Source organism: Emydura macquarii, unplaced genomic scaffold (genome assembly GCF_026122565.2).
Source record: "Emydura macquarii macquarii isolate MOO-44397 ecotype Brisbane River unplaced genomic scaffold, CSIRO-AGI_Emac_v2 contig_1119, whole genome shotgun sequence".
Lineage (NCBI taxonomy): Eukaryota > Metazoa > Chordata > Testudines > Chelidae > Emydura > Emydura macquarii.
In genome coordinates this window covers 13263606-13279627 of record NW_027131256.1, presented here as the reverse complement: position 1 = coordinate 13279627, position 16022 = coordinate 13263606, and the positions used below count along the sequence as shown (strand labels likewise).

The window sequence follows — 16022 nt, the reverse complement described above, 5'->3', positions numbered from 1 at the left end:
TTGTCTATTCAGAGCTGGGAGTTCAGATTAATTTTAAGCATTTCAAGCTAGTGAAATTGTGAAATGTTTCAAAACAAGATTGTATTTATGCTCCCATGTACGAGCACTTCAACTTTCGATCACTATAAGGTACTCTAAAGTATTGGGGGGGAAATATTGTTGGTAAGCAGCATGGTGGAAAATAAAATTAATGTATAAACTTTATTGTTGCTTTATCATGGACCACACACAATAAATTTTATCCAGATAATGGAAAGCAGGAAGAGCTATTTAATTAGCTTTTTAATATAGTCTAAGAGCAAAGTAGAATGAAGTAGAATGTGTACCCAAAGTTCACACTATTGGCTTTGTGATTATGCAGAATTATAGAAGTAATAAATTTTTTAAAATGAGCTGATGCCAAGATCCAATTTTTTCTCTAACACCTGGTGTCTATATTGAGTACAGTTAACGAGCGTGAAACCCAAAGTATACATTCATTCTTTATAACACTTATTGTAACATTTGAAATAACCACAAAGGAACCAATTAAGTAAATCATAGCCATAGAGTTCTTTAGGATATGAATTGGTCCTTGCACGGTTTTTAAATATTGATTGAAAGTCTTATGCCACACACCTCTCTTGGGGGGAGGGGAAAAGATTTAAAAAAAAAAATTAATTAGTTACACAGAAAATCAAGTGGAAAAACTAGAGGAGCCATCCTTTTTCCTGTATCTGAATATCTGTGGCAGATACAGGGCATTCATGAAGAGTGCATCAAAGCACTGCACTCTTTGCTTTTAAAGAACACCACTACGTTTGCATCCCTGAGCCCATATTAAAAGAGGCACAGTTACTGTATGGAAGCTGTCAAATCCAGGATATGAGCATCCATTGTTCCCTCGGGGTGGAAGTCAGGTAGCAGATGGCCTCTTCCAGATGTCTTTCTACCTCTTGGTAATTTACCCATCAGCAATATATAGAGCCAGTGCATCAATAGTTAATGCAGTCTTGGGTGTGGTGAGTTTTGATGGGTGAGTCTGCATCTTGTGATCTCCCCATTTTCCCAATTGCCAATCCGTCACTTCATTCTTCAGGATTTGTTCCTTGGAATCGTGTGTGCTGTGGTTTTCTGGAAATCCGAAGTGTTACAGTAACTTATTGCAGAGACACTTTTAACCCATGTGTGGTATTCTGAGCCAATTTGTTTGTATCTTGTGTCATTTCTGCACTATGTGGCAGGAAGATGTTGGTTAAGTAGAGCCTTTCAAATTGTAACCTTGGAAATGTACTAGTCACTGATACTCTAATTGTCACATCCAGTGGGTCTTGCTGAATAGAGAGAATTTAGTAGGAGTCATAGTCAGCAGATATTTATTCTATTACCGTTTTCTCACGTGAGTATCTTTTTTCACATGATCTTTGACCAGCATTGGGGCATTTAAACATATCATGGTGTATCAATGTTGCTGTGCTTTGCTTGATAGTGTAAAGCTATTTTATGACAGCATTAAACCAATGACCTTTAAAACAATTAATAAAAAAAAAGTTCTTCATGGAACAAACAACACACAGTTTTCTACATGAAATCAAATGGCTAAATAATTGCTATGGAAATTTATTCCCTCTAATCTGAAGATACTTTAAAACACTATCTAACTTAAAAATCATATTCTTTTAAAAAAAGTTGTGCTATTACTTCCAAGTGTTATCTGTCTAGGTACTTACTGTATATGAACCTCATTAGCACAGTTATTGAGCACCTCCCAAGTAATGAAAAAGAAACAAAGTGAATTCTCTACCTTCCCTGCCAGTAAGAGAAAATTTGGATAGGTGTAACTTTTTTTTTTGTGTGTGTGTGCATGTTTCAGATTAGTTTTGTGGGAAGAGATATATTGGGAGAGGGAACGTTACATAGAAGAAATAGGCTTTGCATTTGAGGCCAAAGGCCCTTGACGTTTGTAGTCCTTCTCTCTTGCATAGACAAATTCCACAGGCTGTGTCCAGTTTACATTAAAGTTTGCCTTCGGTGCTCATGTGGGTCTCCTACACTGTTGAGTGTTTGGCTGAGCCAATGAAAAGAAGCTGTGAAGGAAGTCAGAGTGTCGGGAGAGTGGTTATGATGTCTATGGTAGTTCTCACCAGTCCCATGGAAACCTTTGAATATAAGAACCCCATTTAATTATTTTGGGCTAGATCTCTGCACTTTGGGTAGCATCTCACTAATAATGTAATCATGGGTACTTCATTGGGATTACTTGTTAGAGTTAAGATACCACTCAGTGTGAGAGAAGATATCACAATCTGGCCCTTGTATTTATCGGAGAGCATGGAGAATTGTAGCAATGTGTTCACAGTAACTCACGTTGATGAGTAGACGAGTTGTTGCGTGTTTGTGCTAACTGTAGTTGGTTTTTCAGGGTGTGAGTTTCATTCCATGTGAACTGTAATAGTCAAGCCTGGAGGTTATAGATGCAAGGATCACTATGGTGAAATCAGTTTCTGATAGGATGGGGTGCATTCCGTGGCCATGCACTCTTGGAAATGGGTGCTCTAGTATCATAGTGATAAACATGGTATAATATGTTGATAGCCTGTCCTGAATAGGATACTTCAAGGATCTTATCTACACATAACTTACCTCAATCAAAGAAAAGTTTCTTTCATTTGCTGAAAGTATACCAAAGAAAAAATATTCAAAATGCTTACTATAATTTTACTATATATGTTACTACTATAAAATTATAGTTGTTGCTGAGCATTTACATCAATCATATGAAGAAGGTTTATAAATACATACCTGCTTAATCCAAGTCACAATAAAAATGAGATCGGTGATCTGACTCATATCCTATGCTATTGCTTCATAAAGCTCAGCCTGGTGGTGTTTTTGTTTTTCAGAAAGGTATGTACTACAAGAGCTAGGTTGCTTTAGGATGCCTTTTATGTCAGCTATTGTCATGTTGTTGTTGCTTACTGTTAATGTGAACCCTTGTGGTAAGTGTCAGGACATCCTGACTCTAGGAGCCATATGGCTTACGCAACCAACTCTTTACAGACACATTTTCTCCATGCTGAAATCTGGTCCACTATAAAAATAAGTAGAGAAAATTCTTCACAACCTCAGTGAGTGGGTGCTTTGACCCCTAAACATCTGAACTAAACTCCAGCACTTGTTTTGTGATAAACTTATTAAAATGGTTAAGAGGAGCTGAGTTTTATTGTAGAAATATTTTAATATTATTTAAAAGCTAGGGCCAGTGTTGAGGTCTCCAGTACTGTTCTGTAATTGGTCTCCATGTAGTCTGCAGAAAGTGAAGCATGGTAAACCAGACGGACCACAGAATCCTGTTAGCTGCCCATATATGACTGTATTGGACTAAAAAATACTTTCTAAAGTACCTGAAAGAGGAACTGAATCTTGTTTTTCACAGTATATCCTTTGTTCATCTGTCTGGCCATCCAGCCATAGAAAATGCTCAACCAAAATAAGCAACTTGTATAGACAGGCAGCTTGTATATAGACCTGTGAAATAGCATGTTCACCTTTGTGGTACATATAAAGCCACCCTTCTTTCACTTACTAGTCTGATTTTTCTCTTTGTGCAGCATGTCTTTTCACACAAGAACTAATTATTTTAACCATCCAGTTTCCTTAGGAGGAGTTAGGAGTTGATAATTTCACTTTAAGTTTTAAAAAGTGGATCAGTTGAGTGTGATTATAACTTTCGGTGTTTGTTCTTTTTGCTGATATTTTGTCTGAATAAGCACTTTTTCTTAGGCTATATGTTTCAAGGACATCAGAATCCTCTATTTGTGATTCTAAAATCCCTTCCATAACAAGTAACTGGTGTCACAAATCATTTTCACTTTAGATAAAGTGTAAGGGTGAGTGAGTAAATTGCTGTTGAAAAATTCACAAATGATAGAGGGCCAAGAAAAATAAAGGAGAAAACCCATAAAAATCCTATGTTTAAATATTTTTCCCTCTAATGTAAAAATTTCTCATCAGCAGTTGCCACTTTGAGTTCTGCTGCTGCGGCCTAATAGGCTTCATAATAAGTTTTTTAAAAGTTACAACTAAATTAAATTTTGACCCTGTTTTACCAGTACAAAATACACTCTAGAGTCGAGACTGAATTACTATGTATGTAGATAACTCTTCCATTCAGAGAAATTGCAGTGTGCTTTCCTTCTGTCTCCACTCCTGCCAAATACTGAATTTTCTACTTTGTTTATGTTGCAGCATGGAAATAGTGACTTCTAAAGTCTGGTTGGTATCTCATGACTCTTGGAGGGCTAGAAATAGCTTAGCATTTCCAGTGGGATGCCTCTTCCCCTGGAATTGCCCAAGATATTGGACTTTGAATTTAGTATGAACAGAAGATCTGTCCTGTGCAATATTTGAGGATTTTAAAAATTAGTTTTTAAACTTAATTAGTATGTAGTTACATATTAATATCTTTAGTATACTTTATACTACTATAGCAAACATTTTTTGAGGTAATGTGGCCATCCGCAACTCATGCCTATAAAACCTGTATATCACACTACAGTTTATTTTTTCTCATAAGTATGTGTATGGGTTTAATACATATACATATGTAGAGTGTGTGCATATGGTAATTATGTATAGAATCACACATATGGAGATCACTTAGTTCATCAGTGAAGTACTGCCATCTGTATGGTGGAATGCAGCAGCTCTTGAGACGTGTATATCAACTCTATACAATCATTTAAAACAGAAAATAAAGTAAAATACCATCTTCGATTGAAGTTACAGGAAAATTTCAGTAGCCAGAATATAATTGCCTGAAATTGGTATAGGATCAGAACACAGGACTAACACTCTACTCTTTCAAAATGGACAGTGGGGGTTTGCATCTTCACAATGTGTCCACAGTGTGAACATGTGGGACATAAATTTAGTTCTAGATTGGAGTGAAGAATCCTGCCTGCTTGGTCACTAACACAATTTCTTAGAGCACCTCAATTTACTTGGAGGTTTTGGGGTTTTTCTTTTTTTAATCAAAAACTGGTCAGGCCCAACCCTACTTAGTCATGAGATCTAAAAAGATCGCAATACAGTTTAAAAAGTCAATTAAATTGTGAAGGCTGTAACTTAAACAAGTGTATACCTTACCCATAGAGGGGCAGGCTGTCTTGGGATAAGAAGCACTTTGTATGGTAGGTTTTATTCAAATAAATGTGCACAAAATAGAAGTTTAACTATTCATTCAAGCTTATTCCGTTTGTCAGTTGTTTTTTAAAAGGAAATTCACTGAAGTGTGTATATAATGGGCTCCATTAAAAACCTTAATGACTCAAGCTGCATGTAGTTGCTGTCTTTTTACTAGAACCCTGAAGTTGCAAATGTTGAGTTTCTAATAATGCCTTCTTTATGTCTCTGTAGTGGTGCAGAGCAGGCAGGCAAAGGCGCTCATATCAGGGGAACACATGCATAAAATGTGTAGAGGAGTGGCTACGATTACTTGGTGATTCTTATGCGTGCTAGTAAAAGGTTAAGTTCTCTATACACTAGTCAATAACAATGACTTAGTGCCCTTGTATGGGATAGAAGTCAAAGCAGAATTTTTAGACCTCTGTGTTTGGAAACCTGAGAAGTATTCTTGCATCTGCTAATTTCAAGATGTCAAATCATTTTTTACCACTACATATTTCTTTCTGATGTGGAGTGATCAGAGGGTGCCTTTTTAAACACTGTTGTTTTTACTTCTAGGTAAGACTGTGCCAAAATCCGAAACTTCAATTGAAAAACAGCCCACCTTACATACTTGACATTTTACCAGACACTTACCAACATTTGCGACTTATACTGAGCAAATATGATGACAACCAGAAACTTGCACAACTCAGTGAGAATGAATATTTTAAAATCTACATTGATAGTCTCATGAAAAAATCAAAAAGGGCTATAAGACTCTTTAAAGAGGGCAAGGAGCGGATGTATGAGGAACAGTCTCAGGAGAGGTAAGAGAAATATTTACATATCAATGCAGATAGTCTTGCTTTTCTGCATTCTTAAGATTGTGTATCTATATCCACAATGTTTTGACATTTTAGTTATTTAAAGACAAAATATTTATTGTTTGGATGCAATGACCCTACAGGTCAATCAGTAATTCACTGGATTTGTTCCACTAGGTATTCTTTGTGTCACTGTACATGAAGTTAAAACTAAGTGCATTTCCTTAAAACATTTATTTCTTTAGAATTACTCCTTCAGCCGACCAGCCCCTCATGCACACTGGTAAGGGTGGCATGGCATGGGGGAGGGAGGGATCATCACTTTTGGGGAGGGTCTTCACAGCCTGAAATACTTTCAAAGGGGGTCCCAGCAAAAAAAAAAAAAAAAGTTGAGAACTCCTGAGTTAGAGCATTGCCAGTGTAGTGTACTTGAGAGATCCACTTTGGATATTGACTGATGTTTTCCCAAGCAATAAAATGAAACAGAACTGTATGGTGCTTAGATTTTTTTGTACAGCTCATGGGTAGTGTAGGGTGGTGATCCTTCAGAGTGGTGCTGAGAAATCTTTTGAAAGATGTGATTGATTTCTGCTTTGCTGAGTGCTTGTGCTGTTAACAGGACGCTAACGTCTTATGTCTACTTGTAAAGGTGGATAAAGGGCTTTTTTTGCAATAGCAGTCAGTATGCACTTATTTATTAGCTGTTAGCTTAACTTACTACTTCAGTTTCACTTGGTGCTCACTTCTGGTTTAGAAAAGGTATTTATGGGGTAGAGTGACCAGACAGACTTTTTGATCTGAAGTAAACACTGTTTATAATGAAGAATTAGTAATACATATTAGGCCCCAAAGATCCTGTGAAGGAAGTAAGATAGTCATGCAGTTGGGTCATATGCTGGCGTTTTAAATAAGAATTGATGATAAAATTACAATATCTAGTAATCTACAGTATCTAGTAATTTCATGCCAAACTATACATAACCACTAAGTAAGAAGTTTTACAACTATCATATATGTTTTGGTTGTCCAATGGGATGAATGTCTTGCTAAACATTCATGGTAAAAGAGACTGGCTTACGTTCACCAATAACTAGTTTAGTTTATGATTTGGTGTATAATGATCCTGATCCTTCTCTCTTCCTCTTGTTAAACAATTATTTCCTCTTTTATTCCTCTTTTTTAATGAAGTATGATATTCATCTGTCCCGTTACGTCTAAAAGGATTCTGTTCAGTCAACACATAAAATAAATTAATTTTATTCATCTCATCTATTAATCACAATTCACTATGTCCATTATTTAACTTTTCATATAGATTTTATTTTATGATAAAAAAAAAACCTATTAAAATTGTTGGGTCTGTGCAACTTTTTTTAAACAAACAAACAAAAATGACGGATTCCCATGCTTTGATGAGTCATTTTTTTTGCTTTTCATTTTTAGGAAGCTGACTAAAATTGGAAAGAGTCATTAATGTGAAGTACAAGCTTCCATTTGGCTTGCTGCGTCCCAGAATTGTCCATCCAGACAAAACAAGATTTCTGCCGACTGTCTGTCAGGCATAGCATTTGAGTTATCATAAAAAGAAAAAAGGGGTTTGAGGGTGGAGTGAAGGGTAGATTACATTTATGTTCATTAAAGATGTTGAATTGATGGTCTTGGAGGCTAAACCACTAAATCTCAGTATGGCATGGCAGATGACAGTGTGAGGACAAAATCCCTCTCACTTCCCGTGCCCACTGTCTTTTGGCTTTGCTGAGGCTTAGCACTTCAGTTAGTGCAGAAAGTAACTTGCTTACTTGTTTGAACCTTTTCATGGAGAACATTATATTTGTATTTCGTATATTTAGAAAAGCTTGCATTTTATTTCTGGATGTTGTTTGTGGTGTTGTGCCTGATAAAGCTGTCAGTGGATTAGGGTATTTATAGTGTATTCCTCTTCTCTCCATGCAGTCTGTATTGACAGTTGAGATAAATTAGGGTGGTTGAATTAACAGAGCCTGAACTGGTACATCCAGTTACTGAAGACATGGCATTCTCAGTGGAGAGTTTTCTACTCTGGAATTTACTATCCTCCTACTCCTCTCCTTCCCTACTGTGATAGAGTCAGAGTTTGTTGAGAAGCTTAGGAGAGTGTCTCATGTTTGGGAGAGTTCTGTTTGCATTAGCAAACAAGTTCAGATTGTTTTGGCTGGTGGTTTTTTGTTTTAGTAAAGACACCTAGACTTTGATCAACAGATTCATTATATAAATGGAGTACATAAATTCAAGAAAGACAATAATTGGGATGCTCACAGCCGTCCCTAGAGAAAATAGTCTTTGGCCACCAGTTCATTTCACATGGACTACTGAGTAGCTGTTGAATGGTAATGACGTTTTGGTGTCTGCCAACCTGGTCTAGATTTGAATCTGTGACCCTGAGGTGAAAAGTTCCATATCCCATTAGCAGTCCCCTGAGCCATCCAGTTTTTCAGATAGAGACATCTTTTGTCTTCAGTAAATTCTGAACCAAACCATTTTTTAGTTCATGGTCACATAAGATCTATTGTGATCTGGCAATTCCTATATTGAGGCTATGTTTAAAAATTAAATTTTATTACTAAAACATATGTTTTATTCTGAACAGTTCAGAAAGGAAGCATACTTTGAAAAGAAAGCTGAGCAGCTTTCACTGTAATCTAGGCATTAAAGCCCTTCCCTGTGATTTATTTAATCACCTGCTGTTTGTACATATTCATCTCAATTGTTTTTAAGGGAAAATAGGAAGATTTCCTCTTGAGTGTCTCCCCCTCCCATCCTGGATTTTGAATATTGACTAATATCTTGAACGCCTTTTCAATAACACAACGGCAAGATTTGTCTGTATCAATTTTTAAAATAGATTAGTAACTGGAAGATAATTAGCAATATTACTTTGCCAAAAAAAAGCAAGGTGAAGAAAACCTCTTTTGAGGTAGGGGAGGGTGGGTGGTGGGTGTGCAGGAGGTAAAAATGGACATTAGATTCTTTGAAAGCTTTTACATTGCAATGAGATTCCCCCACCTAAGCCTCACCTGAAACAATAGTCTAAGAAAGCATTTTTGCATAACTTAATCATGTGAGTAATTGAACTTGAGTTTTGCAGAAGTAAACACTGCTTCCTGTTTTCTATAACACTAATCTAAAATTAAAAAAGAGAGGTTATTCAGACAAACACGCTCTTCACAGAGCCAGACAAAGGAAATCTTATTGCAGAGAGCAGGTGAGAGTATGTGGAGGTGATAAAAACGGCAAGTTAGTTTTATGACAGTTTCTAGCCTACATAGGGACAAGTAGGCTAAATTGCCCCACTGAAGAGTTTTTGATCCTTTTTGCTACTTAGACTATATTACAAAATGAGAACAGAAAGTATTAATAGTAAAAACAACCAAATGGTAGTTATTAATTCAAGTTGGAGAGAAGGAAGAACAGGGTTTAAAACCACAGATCTTTTTAATTTGAAGATAAGTTTTGTAACGTTTTTATTGCCTTAAACACCAGATCTTGAAGGGCAGATGGTACATTTGCTTAATTGATGTTTTCATATGGAACTTTATTATAAACATGAGGCAGTATTGTCAGCTTTAATATAAGCTCTTACTTAAGAGCTTTCCTGAATATGGTATTGATGATTAAATCTGAGCACAGCTTAGTCATCTGTGGTGGGAAATCCAGAGCCTAATTCTCCACTGGTTGCACATAGCGTAATCACTTGTGCTAAGGGGGTATAAAATGCTGTCAAATCAGAATGGTAGCATTCTACACCTGCTTTGCACAAATATAAATAAATGTTCTCACATAGCTGTGGAGAATCAGGCCCTCTAGACCAGTAGTTCCCAATCTTTTTGGCTCGAAGGCTGCAGATACTATTTTTACAACCCTGAAGGGCCACCAGTCTCCGCCAACAGCTTCCCCCCTCCTCCATTGCAGCCAGACGGAAGGAGGTCTCAGCTGCCTCCACGCTGATCTCCCATCCTCCTGGCTGCAGCAGGGAAACCGCATGCGTCCTATAGCCTGTGTGCTCCATCCTAGGCAATGGCTCCCTTCTGTAGCCCAGGGGGATGGGAGATCAGTGCTCCCCTCAGCTCCAGCAGAGACCCCAGCACCTATGGACCCAGGCGGAGCGCTTTGCCATGCTCTTTGCTGGAGCCAGGGGAGGAGAGCGCTGATCTCCTGTCCCTTTGGTTGCAGCAAGGAGCCTGCATGGGTCTTGTAGCCCCGTGGCAACGCGTGCGCCTGGGTCCTTAGGCAGTGGCCCCTTTCTGCAGTCAGTGGGAGGGAGCTGTGGGCTACTTTGAAAGGCCCGTGGGCCACTTTTGGCCGCTGGGCCCCGGGTTGGGAACCACTGCTCTAGACTCTCCATTTGCTATTTGTTAATCTCCTTTGATGCAGAGCAGTTGTGAGCTCTAGGACTAAGAAAGGCAACTAAATTAAAGCCCACCGTAGTTGTATAGTTTCAGCAGAGGAATGGAGATATTTGAGAAGATTTCAGATGGGAAAAAAAGTGGGTGGTTTTCTGGGGTATGACTGTCATGCTGCCTGGGGTGGCTCATGACAGTTGGAAAACTATTCCCAGAGAGTAGTTATCAGTGGTTTAGTCAAGCTGGAAGGGCCTATTAAGTGAGGTCCCTCAGGGATCAGTCCTGGGTGCGGTTCTGTTTAATATCTTCATCAATGATTTAGAAAAAGGCACAGAGAGTACACTTATCAAGATGTTACCAAGCTGGGAGAGGTTGCAAGTGCTCTGGAGGACAGGATTAAAATTCAAAATGATCAAGATAGACTGGAGAAATGGTCTGAAGTAAATAGGATGACATTTCTTAAGGACAAATGTGAAAGTTGCAAAGTACTCCACTTAGGAAGGAACATTGGTTGCACACATACAAAATGAGAAATGACTCCCTCGGAAGGAGTACTGCGGAAAGGGATCTGGAGGTCATAATGGACCACAATCTAAATATGAGTCAACAGTGTAACACTGTTGCAGAAAAAGCAAATATCGTTTTGGGATGTATTAGCAGGAGTGGTATAGCAAGACACAAGAAGTAATTCTTCTGCTTTACTCCATGATAATAAGGCCTTAGCTGGAGTATTGTGTCCAGTTCTGGGTGCCACATTTCAAGAAAGATGTGGACAAATTGAAGGAAGTCCAGAGGAGAGTAACAAAAATGATTAAAGGTCTAGAAAACACGACTTATGAGGAAAGATTTAAAAAGCTGGTTTTGTTTAGTCTGGAGAAGAGAAGACTCATGGGGGGAACATAACAGTTTTCAATACATAAAAGGTTATTTACAAGGCGGTGGGAGAAAAAATGTTTTCGTTTGCCTCTTATCCTACCCTCAGAGGTTATGGGCTTAAATTGAAGCAAGGGAGGTTTAGGTTGGACATTAGGAAAAACTTCCTAACTGTCAGGGTAGTTAAGCACTGGAATAAATTGCCTAAGGAGGTTGTGGAATCTCCGTCATTGGCGATGTTTAAGAGCAGGTTAGACAAATGCCTGTCAGAGATGGTCTAGATAATATTTAGTCCTGCCTTGAGTGCAGGGGTCTGGACTTAGAAGACCTTTTGTGGTTCCTGCCAGCCCTGTGATTCTATGACCGAGTGTGCCAACCTCAGGGCAGACACTCCAAACTGGTGGTATGTTCTATAATTAGATTTCACCAACTCAGTAATAAATGTGAACTTTTGGATCACTGTCACAGTATTACCCCTTGGGATATCCAGTCTCTTGCGCCATCCAGCTGGACTTAGTGATAAATGGTCACTTGTACCAAAGAAATCACAAAACATTCAGATTGCTTCCAGTCCTAAGAGACCAATCACTTACCCCAGATCAGTTTGTATCTTAGATCTCACACCAAAGACAAGGCCTGTAGCCAATCCTGTAATAAACTAACTTAAGGTTTTTAAACTAGGAAAAATAAATGAGTTATTTACAAGTTAAAGCAGACAACATATATGCACAAGTGAGTTCAGTCTATGGTTCCAAGAGGTGACAGACATATAATGATACTCAATATTGAATGTCTTTTCAGAGCTTAACCTAGGTCTTCCTTGGGCATCTCTGCTCTTTATTTCTTAGCTCCAGCCCTTGTGAGACTCCAAACAACAAAGACAGGACAAGGCCTTCTGCACATACTTCCCCATGGGTGATGGGGCAGTCAAAGCTTTTGGCTTACAGTGGGCCACTTAATTTTTGATAGTCCTCTTGGATGTGCAGGGGGAGCCACTCTTCCTGTCTGAGTTCACAAGTTCAGAGCAGGCATTTTTACAATTATAAAGTAAACATATTTTACCTTATAGGTACAATTGAGATTAATGCAGGCAGTAATTTACAAGCATTTAATAGAGTCTAAACACTAAATACATTCTTATACGATTAATAGGTATTTTGAATATAACTAGACAAGATCACCTGTATGTTAGTTTCCAGCTATGAGTTTCAGTTCTTCGCTAAAGCCTGCAGCTTTGGCCAGAGCAGGCATTTGGCTTACCAGCGTCACAATGACACTCTCTTGGTTACAGTAGTTGAATATGTTTAAATCTGGTTTGGGGCCTGAAGTGTCGGTACCTATTTCTAACCAGTGCTTGTGCAAATGGGCCTCTACCACAGATGCTCACTGCAAATACTGTTGTGTGCTGGGATTTGGTCACAGCAGTAGTGGCATCATACTGTGGCCTAGTACTGTAGACAGAACTGATTCCTAAACTTATCAGATACTGGGGCGGGTCTTTGGGTCTTCTCCCTTCATGCACTGTCAACTGTGTGGATGATTTTTGTGAAAAGATTGCTTCTCATTTTTCTACCTCAGAAGACTTCTGGCTTAGGCAACGTTCTATTTATAGGCCTATGATAGCTCTAATGGTGGCCAGTGGTCCTAGTGAGAGCAGCTAATCCTGCCAAAGACCAGGAAGCACTGAGAAAACTCATAAGAAAAAATAGCCCAGATTTATGAAAATTTATGTATCTAAATATTTTTAGCATTATCAAATTTTATCTTTAGGTTGTTAAAATAAATTTTTTCTTTCACAGCCATTCTCTTTCCCCCCCCCACTCCCCCCAAATCTTATGATGTCATTTTTAATTAAAATCTAGCAACATGAGAGTGTCTGTTTTTATCTTTTAAAAAAAATACAAAGGAACTTGGTGAATAATTACTTTCAAGTGGCACATTTGCTGTGTAGTTCATAAAAGCTCTTTTGGCAGTCTGCAACAAAAGTGAATTAAAGCCTGTTTATAAAAACAGACACACTACAATGATAATTCTGTAGCCCAAAGAATTCTTGATCAGAAGTCAGACTAGAAATGTACTTTTTTTGTTAGAAATTTAACTAAACAGAACAGGTGCCAGGACTCCATACAAAGTCCAAAATAACCCTTATCTGAAAAGGAATGGAATTATATATACCTATCAAAATGATCCATACAAGTGGAGAAAGGAAGTTGGGGAAAAAGTTCTAATGAGGGAAAATATTAGCCAAGATTGACAATTCTGTTTACTGACATATGTGTTAGAAAGTTTAAAGGTACTATCAAGTACTGTGCTCTTCAAGTGCTTGCTCATGTCCATTCCATGCTAGGTGTGTGCATGCCATGTACACTGTTGCTGGAGATTTTTCTGGAGCTGCACACACATGCTTTGGTATAAGGGGTGCCGCTGGCTCCACACTCTGTTCCTCCTTACCGCCTGTGATGGTTGCTGGAACAACCTTTTCTTGCCCTGGCAGGGCTTCTTCTCAGTGGTTTCAGACTTTTTCTTTATTTGTAGTTCTAATAGTTTAGTGTATATAGTTTTGCAAGTAGTGTTAGTGTAAATAGTTCTTATCGTTGAGGCATGCCCCGGTCCCTGGGCTTCAAACCCTGTGCCTCCCGTGGCAAACGTATGCCCGTGCGTGACCCGCACTCCCTCATGAAAGCCACTCTCAGACCTGTCTCAACTGAGTTGCTCTGATTCGGTGCAAAGTACTTCATCATCAATGCGAAGCACTCCCCTGGTACCATTGTCTATCTGTGATGCCGAGGAAGAAGCACAAAAAGCAGTGTGCCGACAGAGGATACTTGCCGGTGAAGAAGAGGGACAAGCAGGGAGGAGTGAGACCCACATCGGCACCATCAACTCTGCGGAGAACATTGAGTCCAGTATGGAACCCTCCACCAACACCAGGAAGCCACCATGGTATCAGTGGTCTCGACTCCAGAGGCCTTTTAGGTGGCTAAGGACCTTCTGTCTCTTGTGTCCCTCCCCCAGTCCCAGTGGGGCACCTGCCACTCCAGTGTCCAGGATCAGAGAGCGTCGGATGCCTTCCCAGGACTGGGCCTTTGGGCATCATCCAGGGTCAAGCCCCACCTGATTCCAGTGTCTCAATCCCTGGCATGCCACTGGTCTCCAGAACCTGTCACCGTATGGAGGTGGAAGCAGGGTCTTCTCCACCGTGAGTGCTGAGAGATTGAAGCCCTATTGGGACTCCTCAGGATTTCCTCCGATACCAGTACTTTCCTCACACTGCTTCTTGGTGGTGTCTCAGAGGTGGGCTCTTTCCCCTTCCTGTTCCGCACTGGACTCCAACACTGTATCTCTCTCCATCCCGATCTTTTCTGCAGTCCATCTTGAACTATCTGCTCCACCTGAAGCATCAAGGTCTGGCTCTCTCATCTATTAAGGTTGACTTGGCCGCCATCTCAGCCTTCCACCTTCCAATGAATGGCAGAACAGTGTTCTCTCATGAGATGACAGTCAGATTTCTCCAGGGGCTGGAAAGGCTATACCACAAACCTATCGCTCACCCCATGGGACTTAAACCTGGTCCTGTTAAGACTCACGGGGCCCCCTTTTGGACTGATATCATTAGCATTTTGGTCTCTGCTGATTCTCTCTTGGAAGGTTGTTTTCCTGATGGCAATCACTTTAGCTACAGGGGTCTCTGAGATCAAAGTCCTATGTCAGAACCATCTTATACAGTACTTTTCAAGGACAAGGTCCAGTTGCGCCCCCAGACAGCCTTCCTACCAAAAGTGGTGTCACAGTTCCACAAAACCAGGACATCTTTCTACCAGTTGTCTTTCCAAAATCTCGTAAGTCCACTGAAGAATGTTGGCTTTATGTCTTGGAATTTAGGGGGGCCTTTGGCTTTCATATTGAGAGGACTAAGCCTTTTTGCAAATCCATGCAACTCTTTGTGGTCATAGTGAAAGGATGAGAGGGCTTCCTGTGTCTTCGTAAAGAATCTTGTCCTGGATAATCGCCTGTATTCAGGCTTTCTATGAGCAGGCCAGTGTCCAGCCTCCAGCCATCATGACTGCCCATTCCACAAAAGCCTAAGCTGCTTCATCAGCAGTCCTTGTGCAGGTACCAATCCAGGACATCTGCAGAGCCATGACCTGGTTGTCAGCTCTTATTTTTGTGTCCCACTATGGTGTCACCCAACAGGCCCAAGATGATACCAGTGTCGGGAGAGCAGTGTTGCAGAGCATGTCCAGGAACTCTGAGCCCACCTCTAGGGGTATTGCTTGTGAGTTACCTATCATGGAATGGACATGAACAAGCATTCAAAGAAGAAAAAACGGTTACTAACCTTCCATAACCGATGTTCCTTAAGATGTGTGCTCATGTCCATTCCATGATCCACTCTCTTACCCCTCTGTCAGAGTTACCAGCAAGAAGGCACTGAGAGGATGCGGGGCCAGTGGCAACCATTGTATTGGTGCATATGCATGCAGCTCCAGAGGGTGCTAGAGCCAGCCCTATGGATACCACTAAGGGAAAAATCTCCGACAGTTGTACACGTGGCGAACACACACCTAGCATGGAATGGACATGAGCAACACATCTTGAAGAACAACAGTTACAGAAGATTGATAACCATTTTTTTTCTATAGATTTTAAAAAATGCCCTATAATACAGTGACATTGTCCTCTAACATTAAGTGAATGTTCTTTTCTTTTACCATTTAAAAAAAAAAATAGGGCTGGAGTTATCATAGTTGTTTCTGACTAACGAGTCAAATTCAAAGCATTCTTTTATGGTAGAGCA

At 39.7% G+C, this 16022-nt stretch overlaps 1 protein-coding gene across 6 annotated transcripts in view; it reads left to right on the top strand.

Annotated features, from left to right (window-relative positions):
- Positions 1-16022, top strand: part of CBLB (Cbl proto-oncogene B) — a 177900-nt gene that overhangs the window by 4682 nt on the left and 157196 nt on the right. For all 6 annotated transcript variants that reach the window (XR_010919355.1, XM_067546191.1, XM_067546189.1 and 3 more), the window contains one exon: positions 5725-5975. Coding sequence is in view for 5 of the 6 variants with exons in the window: in XM_067546191.1 (XP_067402292.1) it covers positions 5725-5975 (251 nt within the window). In the remaining variant the exon portion in view is untranslated. The remainder of the gene's footprint in view (positions 1-5724; positions 5976-16022) is intronic.